The sequence below is a fragment of the Pagrus major genome, chromosome 3 (assembly GCF_040436345.1).
Source record: "Pagrus major chromosome 3, Pma_NU_1.0".
NCBI classification, from domain to species: Eukaryota; Metazoa; Chordata; class Actinopteri; order Spariformes; family Sparidae; genus Pagrus; species Pagrus major.
In genome coordinates, this window is record NC_133217.1 from 4,523,380 (window position 1) to 4,536,370 (window position 12,991).

The following is a 12,991-nucleotide window of genomic DNA, read 5'->3' on the forward strand; positions in this document are numbered from 1 at the left end:
CATCTGTCTCCAACACAACATCCTTCATCTTTACTGAGACCTTTCTCCAATACAAGATCCCACATCTTTACAGAGACCTGTCTCCAACAAGACATCCCACATCATTAGAGACCTGTCTCCAACACAACATCCCGCATCTGTACAGAGACCTGTCTCCAACACAACATCCCACATCTTTACAGAGACCTGTCTCCACCACAACATCCCACATCTTGTTGTTGCACTTGACAGGCGGACCGTGTTCTGAGCCCACAGACCACAGGACTACGGCAGGACGAGGAGAGGTGGATGCCGACCATATTATCATCACCATCTTGTTGCTGTTTACATTCACCCTGATGTAAATCTAAAAAGCTGCACTACGTGTCTATGTATGTATATACAGCATATGTGTTGTAAGTTTGTGTTGCATTTTAATTTCACTATGCATCCCTGTGTTTCATAATGACAAATAAATCACCTTGAAGTTGCTAAGATATGATATTTAGGGGATAATGATCATATAGGAGCTGTTTAATAATTGATAGCATAATTACTGCTATAAATAATAGATTTACACGTGTGTTGTTATTTGGAATACCATACAAATGTTTAATACGGTAATCATTCATTGTCGATGTTTTAATGTGTTCACATATTTTCCCTGTCAACTTTTAACTACAGCATGAAGCAGTAAGTAACATTCAGCATGCAGATGAATTGTATTGCTACTAAACGTATACAAGTATTGGCTAGAAAATCAATTAGATGCCATTCAAGAACTCAACAGTGTCACTTCAGAGGACCAATAGCTACGTTGAAGTGTCTCCGTCGATCATGTGCCACCAAATCCCAAACTCTTCCCTGTATTGATTTCATTTCAGGCGACAAGTGGAGCAATGAGTGATGAGGCAAAGTCATTATTGGTTAGTTCATGTGGCTACTGGGAAAAAGCTTGCCACAGTATTCTCCTAATATGGTTTACTTTACGTTTGAATTTTGGCGTCAGGGTACATTTATTGGGTTTGTTTGTTTTTTTTCATCCATTTGATCAAATTGTCAACCTTTGGTAAAGTTTTGGCACGCACCCATTCCTCATTGCCAGTGGACGCCCCTGCATTTTGTCCTTTTCACACAGCTCCACCATCCTCTGCGTAGTGTGTTGCTCAAAATAAACCAACATCATCTCAAACAACAGACTAGTTTGGACAGAGAGTCCATCTTAGGGTATTATTTCCGACCTAAAGCACGTGAATGGAAGCGGGAGCTTACGAGGAGCACTTGAATGCAGCATCTCAGTACCGGCGGGGAGAAGCAAGAGACGCGCCAGCCGCTACACCGGGAGAAGTGTACCAAGCGGAGGGGGTGATACATGTCTCCTCTGGTTTCTGACAACGAGAGGGATTTTCATATTATCTTTTCCTCGGTGGACTTCACACAGAACTAAAGGAGGACTGTCTCGGCGTAACGAGCAAGCTCTGCTTTGGCTTGTTTGGTAAGGAAATGAAAAGGAATGACTGATGCCGGTGCTTTTATGTGGAAAAAAAGAAGTCAAATGAATGAGAGGATGATGAGAGAGTGATTAATGTCTCTTCCTTTCAGGAGAGGGGTGAAGATGCTCCGTTTACCCCGCCGCTGTTTGTGAGAGGGGGGTAAAAAAAAAAAAAAGGAGGAGAAGAGGAGGAAAAGGAGAGGAAGGTTTGACAGACGCACGAGTCAGGAGGAGACGGAGGAGAGGAGGGTCATCTGGCCGGAGAAGAAACCTCACAACAGATATCCCTGTGCGGTTTTTCTTTTTTCCCGAGGGGATCAGAAACAGTGCAGAGGGGATCTTTTATTTTTTATTTTTGTTTGTTTTTTGGAGAAGAGACACATACTGTACAAGGCGACACGGGAGGAGAGGCTGTGTAGAGAAAAAGAGGGGGAATTTGAGAATGAAGAGGGGATGCAGCCGGGAGGAAGTGTGGATTTGAAGCTCTCCATCACTCTTTTGCACGGGAACGGGACGGAATAGAGAGATACTGACGACGAGCATCGCCAGAAGAGCCGGCGGAGAGTGGATTTAAAGACAGAGGGGCAACCTGTGTGCCCGTCCCTTCTCTCCCCTCTCCCTCCCTCCCTCCCCCCGTCTGTCTCTCAGTTTTCTCTCTGTAGATGTTGACTAAAGTCATCTTTCGGATATGAAGGATTTATCTAGTTTCTGTTAGAAGGAGGAGGCGAAGAAAACGCACGCGTCTCCTCTCCATCTCTCTCTCTCTCTCTCTCTCCCTCACCTCTCTCTCTCTCTCTCCCTCACCCCTCTCTCTCTCTCCCTCCGTTTTCTGGATGTGAAGCAGCATGCGGCCCGGTGAGAGCGTAGAGGGCTCGCGTTCGGCTCGCGGAAGATGCGTCGAGGCTGATAATATCGCCAGTATTCTCGCGCACCCCTCGTCGCCGGCGAGGAGGACGAAGAGGTGCACGACGAAGAGGAGGATGAGAGGGACGAACGAGAGGAGGATGACGGACGGAGGGATGACGGCGATGCGCTGTTTTCTGTGGAGTCTCGTTCTCTGCTCGCTCTCCTCGCGCGCGCAAGGTAAGGGGGATGCGACACGCGCACGCACGCACACACACACACACACACACAAGTGCGCACTCGCACGCAGTGTGACATAAACGCCCTCACGAGCACGGTTTGGGTGAGACTGGGGAGTTTTTCTTTTCTTTTCTCCCCCCCTCCTCATCTCCTCTCCTCTCCTCCACTGCAGTCATGAGAAAGATGCTGCTGCTTCTTCTTCTTCTTGCGTGTGTGAGGAGTGTGTGTGTGTGTGTGTGTGTGTGTGTGTGTGTGTGAGGGTGTCTGCGTGCGCGTGAGGATGTCTGTGAGGTGTCTGTGCGCGCGTGTGTGTGTGTGTGAGGGGAAGGTTTGCGTGTGGGCGTGCGGGGTGCGTGCGTGCGTGCGTGCGTGCCTGGATGTATGGTGTGTTGCGGAGGAGAGCGGAGAAATAGAAATTGGCTCTCAGGGAGGATGGAGGGAGAGAGAGGGAGAGAAGGAGAGAGGGATGGAAGCGGCAACAGCCTCTTTCCCTCTTTCCTCATTTTCTGCATGCTTCAGTTTGCTCTCTCTCTCCCTCTCTCTCTCACCCTCTCTCTCTCCCTCTCTCTCCATCCTTCTCTTCAATACAGCCATTGAGCTGGTAGCCAATAAATATTCTTGCGGTAGCTCTTGGGCTGTGGCAGCGAACGTGAGCTGCTTATACCAAAAGTGTGTGCGGGGAGTGTGTTTGTCTCAGTGTGTGTGTGTGTGTGTGTGTGTGTGTGTGTGTGTGAGTGTGAGAGAGAGAGAGAGAGAGAGAGAGAGAGAGAGAGAGAGAGAGAGAGAGAGAGAACGTGAGTTGTTTATAGTGATGAGGCCCGAGCCTTACACAGCATTTTATCCCCCAAATTTCCACCAACTTGTATTCGTTTTCCTGTCAAAAGATGCCCTATAATGGTGGTGTCTCCCCCTCTTTTCTCTCTCTCCTCACACACACTTTCTCACCCCCCCCCCCCCCCCCCCCTCCACTCTGTCTTCCGTCTGCCCTCCCTCTCTCTCCCCCCCGCTTTGCTCCTCCAGTGAAATAAAATGTTAAAATATTCACAGTATAGCACACTCTCTCCCGCTGTCTTTGTCGGTCTGTGTCTTGGTCTTCCTCTGCTTTCTGATTTGAGCTTCTCTCTCTGATCCTGCTCAGAAATGCTGTGTGAGCACACACACTGAGTGAACACACACACACACACACACACACACACATATACGCACACACCATATACACGTATAGACTCCAGTTGCTGCATCAGGTGAGAGGCTCGCGTTGTTTTCGTAAACTGACTGACCATTCATCAACGTATCTCGAGAGAAAGGAAGGGAGAGGAGGATGGAGCGGAGCAGGCTGAGATAAGGAGGAAAGAAGAAGAGGGGAGACACATTGGCTCAAGAGGAGGAGATGGGGAAGGGAAGAGAAGTGTAGAGACACAAGCAAGAGTGGGTTTGTAACTAAACACAAGCCAAGATCTTGGAGCTTCTGCAAACACCAAGCCAGGTTGATTTTGTCCAAAAAAAAAACTTTCAAACAATGATTTGGTGAGCAGGAAAGAGGAGGCTCAGGGTTGAAAACCCAGCAAGAAGGCAAAGGAAACATCAAAAAGCCAACTGGAAGCTGCTGAGAACCATTTTGCCATTGCAAAGTCTGCATGATCCTCAGGAGTAGGGAGATCATGTGTAGGCTGAGTGAGCAGAAATACTATGGATTTCAAATCGACAGCGGGAAAGTCTAGACACTTGGCTTTGCACCATCACAGACTGCAGGATTGTAACATCACAACAGGAATCTCTAGTCTTTTCCTAGCCTATTTGGAAAGCTTTTCCCTTTTTATGGTTCACTCGATCAGACAGATGAGAGATTGTGATTCGTGGGGTGCCGACCAAGACAAAGGCAAGAACGGCGGGATTTCCTCAGGCACAAAAGATCTTATTTTTAAACCCTTGGGAGCAGAGATCCTGACACTGATCTCTTCATGGCTGCGTAGCCTGTGGAAGATCTCCTGGCGTAATATTTTCAAACTCTCAATCAAGGCTGGCTGAAGAATATTATCAGCTAAATGGAAATTGAGATGAATAAAATGTCAGAGGTAAATCTAGAAGTTGGCAAAGCAGGCAAGCAAATAAAAACTTTTTTCTGAAGTGTAAAGGCTGAATAAAGTGGTAAACAAATGTGTAATTAAATGTCCTCTTGATCCATGCTGACATTTTGGGGACCAAGGCTTTGAAAAAAAAAGAGGCTGGGAAATTAAAACCAGCCACAGCCAAATGCTGTTACATTTTGGCTGTGGCCCGCGAATTAGTCGACTCCATCGGCCATTGGCAGGTAACCAATCATTGTAGGAGCCTGCGATTCTAAAAACCCATCTAGAAGGTAAAGTAATGAAATAGGCAGTAATGGATTCACACTGCTGCTGGAGCCAGTGGACAAAAACGTTGATTTCTCAACTTGCCTAACACATTTGACACAAAGACACAGTGCCGTTTCCAGAGAAGTGAGGTCTTTTGTTATGATCCTGGGATTGAATTGGAGGAGTCTGTGTTCCACAAAGTCTTTCTTCAGAATGAGGACAAGAGGACAGTCTTGGAGAGGCCTGAAAGCTTCCTTTGGATCCTGTCTCTGACAGGTTATTATAAAAGGGTTGCTCTTTTTGTATATTTTTGAATGCCTCGAGGGAATGTAATTTAAGAAGCAGATTGCTGAAGTTCATGCCAACAGACTCACCTCAAATGAAGTTTTCCTCCAAGTCAGATGCTTAAGAAATTGCCGCACTTGTCCTCTGCTCATCTTCTTCCCTCCCCTGATCCCCCCTTCCTCTCCATTTCATCCCTTCCCCTCTCCTCCTCCCTGCTGCTCCACTCAGCTTAACTCCACCTCTCCTCTCTTCCCCTCTCCTGTCCCCTGCCCCTCTGTTTTTTCCCCTCTCCTCTGCTCAGCACTTCTTCTGTGCTCTCATCTCTTCTCCTCTCGGCTCCCTCGCTTCCTTTTCGTCTGTCAGATTTGTCCTGTGGCTCCAGAGGCTTAATTTACTCGCCAAACATGCTAAATCACACACGTGCAAATGCACACAAGACGAAAAACCCACACACATTTTTCACCGTCTTCTTCAGAGAGCCTCAATGTATTCCGGGCTACATTCAGCCTGTCAGAATCAAAACGAGAGCCGCGTCCAACCTCGCAACCTGCACCTTTGCAACAAATCTATGCTTGAGCTTCTTTTCAACACCATCTCTAGGATTAACCTTATCGCGCAATTTTTTACTGACAAGCGCATTTCATCTGCACTCAATCAAAGGACTAACACGGATCAATCATCAAGGCCTAATTATCAATTAGACAGCTGGGTAATCTATCTCTGGTCATCGGTGGGCTAAGGGATCGGTTCTACTGAAGGCTAGTCTTCAGCATCTGACCAAGTAATTAACCCAGAAGGCTAAAAATAGCTAATTTCATTTATATTGACGAGCCATGGAAATGTAGCGCTTTGTTCTTGCAACATGGCTAAATTGAAATTTATCAGTCATCCCCTGGTAGCGTCTAGTAATTTAATGCTGGTCATCAGTGTTAAATTGGACAGGCTGCCAGGAGCAGTGAAGTGGTCCTCCAACCAGGTTTTATAACCTATCACTGGACATGAGAGATTGATTGGTGCAGTCTACACCTCTAATGCTGATTATAAATCATTGATTGATGTTGTCCATTAATATGCCGCTGCTGATCATTTACCTGTATTACTTACCGGTTGAGCATTTTGGCAGTCATTCTCTGCTGCCAATTATCGATTGATATTCTGCGCACAGTTAATAATAAGGCTTATTAATGGTGAGCTTGGAGGCAAAATATGATGCTTGGATTGGCAAACAGAGGAGCATAAAATCTCTTTGTCTTTCTCCACTGAATACACACACACATAGACATGCTTCTGGACTATTAGTACCCCGTGTACGCACACTGAGGCAGACGAGCACTCTCACACCGAACGTTTGCGCAACACAGACTCTCTAACACACATTTAATCCCGTAGCTTATGGAATCCTTCTCAGGGAGGGAGATGTGTCTGTCGCAGAGTCAGCCTCTTGATCATATAAATACTTTTAACTTACCAGGGAAGAGCAAGAGGGAGAAGGGGGAAAGATGGGGGGAGGTGAGAGTCAAACAGTCGTGTGTGGAAGTGCGCAAGGTTTATAAGCCAGTTAACATGTGGAATTTCTGCAACATTCATCCCCGGGCTTTGGTATAACAGCCTCTCACCTCTGTCCTCTCTTCCCCTTCAGTTCCTTTATCTCTGCCTCTCTCTCACCACTCCTGTGCCTGCCTGTTTTTATGCACATACATACTTATTTAATTCATTCTGTGCTGTTGCATCCTCAGCTCCATTATGTCCTCATCCGTCCCTCTTGACTTTTGTTTCACCTAATCCTCTCCTGCACTCCCAACCTCCTTCCAGCACATTTATATTTACTTGTTTTTCTTGGTATTTCACCCCCTCTCGTCTCCTCTCCTCTTTTGCTCCGCTGTTAACATTTAATACCAAAGCTGAAAGTTGTATGAAATAACTTGGAACTTCTATCACATTTCAGGTCATACTTCAATCTACATTTTCAATTTTTTAACAAAAAGCACATTGTTTCCTGAAAGCAAAAACATGTTACTTCCTGGAGGAAGGTAGTTGACAGTTGAGTCTCATCCCCGGGTTGTCAAATTCTGGCGCTTTAGGTTTGCACCTCTGGTTGGACGCCAGACCAAAGGGTTAGTATTTGATGACTTAAAGGTAGAAGGTGATTCTGGAGAGATAGTTGATTGTTGAGTCCCATTCCCAGGTTGTCAAACACAGACGCTTTCGATTAGAATTTTGGGTCGAATGCTGACCCAAAGCATTGGTTTTCGATGACTTGAGAATGAGACTTAATGATCAACTATCTTTCTCCAGAATCACCATCCCTACCTTCATGGACGAGACTCAACCATCAACTATCTCTCTCCAGGAAAGTTACTTTAACTTTAAAGTAACTTTAAAGTTACTCTGTTGTTTCAACCTTCACCAGATGGCTTTGGTTCCATAGATGTAGTAGGTGATTTTATGGAGAAAATAACCAACTGCATCCTCCTTGCTAACCTGTAAATTCCCCTCATCATCACCTGTACCTAGTACACCGGCTTTTAACAAAAAAAGACACTCGCTTTCTGTAGATTGCTGCATTTTCGGCATTTGTGGACAAAGGATCAGTTTTAAATATGTCAGGGAAAAAATTGGGAGGTAAAAGAAACAAGAAAGAGCCAATTGATGAAGAGCTTCATGCAAAAGACTGCACACCTCCAACTTCTCAGTGAGGTAACCAACTCCTTTTCCCTCAATAACTTTATCAAGTTTTCTCCTGGCATCGGGATGAAATCCTAAATACGGCTAAGTAGGTGCTTTTTCTTTTTGCTTTAACAACAAATCCTCCGCCTTCTTTTTGTCAGTTAGCTATCCACATTATAAGTGATCCTCTCTGCTGCAACTCTGCTGCTTGCCCCTGCGGAGAGGACACTTTCAGATTCTAATAGCATCCATCGTCCGACTAAGTATTGATTTTTTAAAAAGCCCTACCACCGTTTAACACTGGGAACACCGACTACTGTGGCAAGCTTACTGTAGTAGTTGCTCAAGAGGAAGAGGATCATAGAGACACACTGCTGCCTGTGGTTTTCCTATACTATTCCCATAGTATTTCTAAAATCATTCAATGTGTTGACTTGATGGTAATCTCTTCAACAATATTTTCCCTCAAAGAGTTTCTCCTCATCCAAAAAGTTGCCTGTTCATGTCATTGTTGGGATAATGGTTTGTTTCACACCCTAGGAGCGAGTACAAATCATCACCCACTTTATGCCATGTTAATCCTTGTACTCTCTTATTGTTACTACAGTACATGTGCTGGGAACTCTCCCATTGAGTAGCAAGCAAGTATGTGTTTTGTGGTGCATAGTTTTTATATTCAGCTGCTCCATGCTCTCCCTCCATCCATCTTTCTCCACCCCTAATCGCCCATTCTTCTTTTCCTCTGCTTCCTCCCACTAACATTCGCCCATGCTGAATTTATAATCACCACCTTTCTCACATCCCACATCTTCCATCTCCCCTCTTCTGTCTCTCCTTTCTGTCTCTCCCTTCTATCCTCCATTAGTCTTGCCTGTCCTCTTCCTCTCTCCCCCTCTCCTCCCTCCAGCCCCTATCCTTAGCAAATTTGTTGTAAGTGGTGATTGTAATAGGTGGTCGGTACTCGCAGACGTCGGCTCTGTTAATCTCTCATGTGTGTTTTCGCTCCCCCGTCAACAAACAGGGTACACATTTAATTCCAGCTAGCAGGTTGCCAACCGAGTGGTGTGTTTTAAAATTGCTTGAGAGCTTAATTTACTCATGTATTTCAGATTTGTGTTTGCCTGCGATGATTTTGGAAAAACATCGGCTCGCACATATCGAACAGGCTGTTAAAATTGAAAGAAGTGATAACGTGGTCGTACAAATTGAAATAAAGAGAGACTGCGCTCGCGTTAGTTGTTGTTCCAGCTGTTCCATGGCCCTGTGGATCCATAAAAGCATTTTACATGCAATTGCTGTTTTCCCATAAGGTCGAGTGCAAATGCGCATTTAAAGAGTGGTGTCACGAGTGCAATAAGTGCGATCATACGCAATTCATCATTATTAGATGCAAAGACATGGCGACCTCCTGCAGGAGACATTAGCAAACTGAGAAATTATGGAATTTGAGGAAGTATCTTTCTGATAAGTCTCTCATGTATTTTGTCACTGAAACTACATCACAGATTGCACTAAATGCACATACTCACACATCAAATGCATAATTACTGAAATCACTGTGTAGCACTCAAAATAAAGAACACAGGTCTGATTACAGGCTCATCAAACTGGCAACATCAAGAGTGTTTCTTAATTACTCAGAAGGTGACTTTTGGGAGAAATTAGGTTTTGTCAAGGCTTTTTGCATGCCTCCCTCTCATGCACGCACAAACACACACGCACAGACAAACACACATGCACACAATCTGTCCATCTTCCAAAGTCTCTTCATTATTTCAAAGATGATTAGAAGTAGACATGACGTGAACATGTCGAGTAGGCAAGCATACACTCTCTCTCTCTCTCTCTCTCCCCCTCACACACACACACACACACACGCTTATAAATACACAAATATGTTGGGCACACCACGATAGCATGTGTTACCCTGAGGGTGTGACCGCAATCACACACACATGCTGAGGGACAGGAGACACACACACACAGAGACTCTCCCTGATGCCTTACGAGAAAGGCAGATGAGAAATTAACAAAGACAGACAGTCTCATATCCAGCTGGTGCTCCCTGTTCGTGTGTGTGAGTGTGTGTGTGTGTGTGTGAGTGAGGTGTTCCAATCTATATAAAGAAACAGGCAACATAGCCAGTATGGGGTGAGGTATTTCATCTAAGATAGAAGCTTGCACTGAAATGTGAAATAGCGTAGAGTGGAATCCTCCTGCATAGATGGATGGACACATAAACAGCACTGTCGGTCAAAGGTTCGATCCCTGGTGACAGGCAGAGTCTGTCCCCGTCAGACTGTCCTTGAGGAGGATACTGATGCCCTTAATGACTGCACGCTCTCTGGGAAAACACACATACAGTAAGCTGACATGAAATGCCTACAGAACAGGAGTGAAATGACATAAAAAGTACAGAAGAAAGACAAGAACGGACGGATGTCTAATTGGAATGGAAAGAATATAATGACATAGAGAAGGTTGTTCATTATCGTAGAGAAAACAGGCTGTGCAGGCAGCCCAAATCAAGTTGATGTCATGGCAACCAAAGATTAAGTCGAGCTAAATTGAATACATTTGTTGTCAGTCCTGTCAGTGTGACTTTGATTTGTACCTATTTTAGCGATTTGGCTGTCGGCATCTTCACTACCTTCTACTGGGTTTACTCAAGTTAGTGAGGGGGGAAATGGTCAAGGAAGCAAACAGCATTTTGTGACCTCAGGAAAAGTGAGCTTGGCTTGTTTTTAACATGTGTTGTTCTTGTTAACCTTTGTGCCTTGGATCTTTCATTTTAGCATTCTTTGTGTATTGTTCATTCTCAAGTCAACAAATGGATAGCCTAAGCATAGACTAAAAACACTTGTTGAATGAGTAGAAGCTACAGAAACTCTTTAACAAATGTTTAAAACCTACTAGAAAAACATTTGCAACATATTAATTCAACACAAATACAATATTTTTTTAATCATACCTTCACCGCAGGTCGGCTAATGGTAATTGTGAATTCCCACTGAATCAACGTACGAGCCGCTGACATATCGTTGTAGGTAATTTTGTGCAAATGATTACACCTACCAGCAGTGTGATAATCTTATCTCATGAATATGGTATAAAGTGTTGATTAATTGTATTAATACCGATGTGCTATTCCCTTTGAAAATGCCTTGAATATGATTTGTCTTTGTAATTTAGCTCACCATGACTCAGCCTTTATAGTCGATCCATCACCTCACAGTTCAGCAAGCTCTCAGTTTCTTCATCTGTGGTATTTAGAGTTTACAGATCGGCTACTACTTTTAATACTTTTTGGTTCCTTGCCCTGCTTCTTAGGCCTTTATCTTATTTTAATCTGATGTCTTTATGGATATCAGATTTTTTTTTTTGGAATGAGATTGTTTCTATGGTGACCAGTGAACATTAAATCATTTTTAGCTTTTTCATTTTTAGTGCATCACTAAGCAATGCAACACAGACACACACACACACACACTAAAAGAAAAGGCATTTGCCAAAAAACAAAACAGTTTAGAGGCAAACAAAATACCTAAAATCAGATTCCTGACTTCAAAAAATCACAGAAATGTAGTTTAAATTGTACTTTGATTGTTTTATTGGTCCTTCATTACTATACGTCTTTACTGTGCAGTTATTATTCTTATATTTGTGGAAAAAGACCAATTATAAGATATTTCTTCAGGTGTTAACGGTCAGGTCTCTAAAGAGACAGAGAACTGCTAAACTACACAAGTACAAAGGACACACAGGCACACACGCATGAAGGTAATGTGATTAGTCAGTTTGCCAGACAAATGAACCCGGAGCGAACCCATCTACAGTCTTTGCTGTCAAAATACCTCAACTTCAGCTTTTCAGCAATTTTAATTATCATCAATTATGGATGAAAGACACTAGATTCAAATTCATTTATTGTTGAAACTACAATATATCAAGTTCTACAATTGGCATAGTAAATCCTACAGGGAGCAATTAGTAATATTCATACAAAAACAACATTTTGTTTTCCCAAAATTTAGAAAATTGTATTTGTTGGCACAACTGTGTATTGGAAAGGAGAGAAAAAGAGAGCAGCAGTGGGTGTTTTTTGTGTGCTTGTGTTTAGACTGTGTGTGATGACAGGTATGCCCAAGTGCCCCAAACCCACAGAAACATGGCTGTCAGCAGACATGACACGTACCTCGCTATCTTCACACACACACACACACACAATCTCACAGGCTCATCACCTTATGCTGTTATGCTCGTGAGGATAGTTTATTGTCTATTTGTACTCTTAAATTAATTCCCCCGTCCGCTGTTATGAAATAGAATTTTTATTCCTCTATCATGGGATTTCATAACATGCCTAAATGTTTGCAAACAACAAAATATTTGGAATTATTATGGTTATAATTGTTTAGTTGTGCTTGCATGCATACACCAACCTCACCTTTGGGAGTGCTTTGTGTTGAGGTACCAGTTATAATGGTAATGATAATAATTGGCTGTAAAAACGCATTTAAATGTTGATAAGTGGAAACCAAACTGCAAATTAATGAATTAAAAAGGTAGTATTATTCTTAATTAAGCAACAAAAAAAAAGACGAGAAAGGTTCCAACAATATTTAATATAGTTAGTTAAACTTTAAAATGTGCAATGCTACTACATTATTGTTTAATTAATGTTAATAAGGATCTTATACAGAGTTATAACAGCCTTATTACCTATTAACTAATTCTTATTAAGGACCTTTATAAAAGCATTAGCTTACCACCTCCTGCAGTCTTATTGGCTCGGTGTCTCAGAGCTCTGCAGGTGATGCATTTCCTCCCTGAGTCATGATGTATTTCCTGTCTGAGTCTTGCGCTTTGGGAGCCTTTTTGTACTGTTGTTCGTCCCGTCTATGCATGTGTGTGTGTCTTTCCGTGCACAGGGCGCCTTTCTGTAGGTGTGTGTGTGCATGTGCACATGTGTGCTTGTCTGCTTCATTCCCAGAGAAGACTCATTTCCCCAGCAGGCCCTGTCAGGCTGTTTCTGGGTGCACTCAGTTCACAGCTAGAGGCTACTGCTGTCACCTGCTTACCTAACATCTCTCCTCTCCTCTCCCCTCCTCTCCTCTCCTCTCCTCTCCATTATCCTCTTACCTTCATG

General features: G+C 43.6%; 1 protein-coding gene across 1 annotated transcript in view; it reads left to right on the plus strand.

Moving 5' to 3' along the window:
- The first annotated feature begins 2,316 nt into the window (after nucleotides 1-2,316).
- Nucleotides 2,317-12,991, plus strand: part of LOC140993902 (CUB and sushi domain-containing protein 3-like) — a 348,249-nt gene continuing 337,574 nt past the window's right edge. Inside the window, exon 1 of the mRNA XM_073463463.1 lies at nucleotides 2,317-2,554. Within this exon, the coding sequence (XP_073319564.1) occupies nucleotides 2,317-2,554 (238 nt within the window). The remainder of the gene's footprint in view (nucleotides 2,555-12,991) is intronic.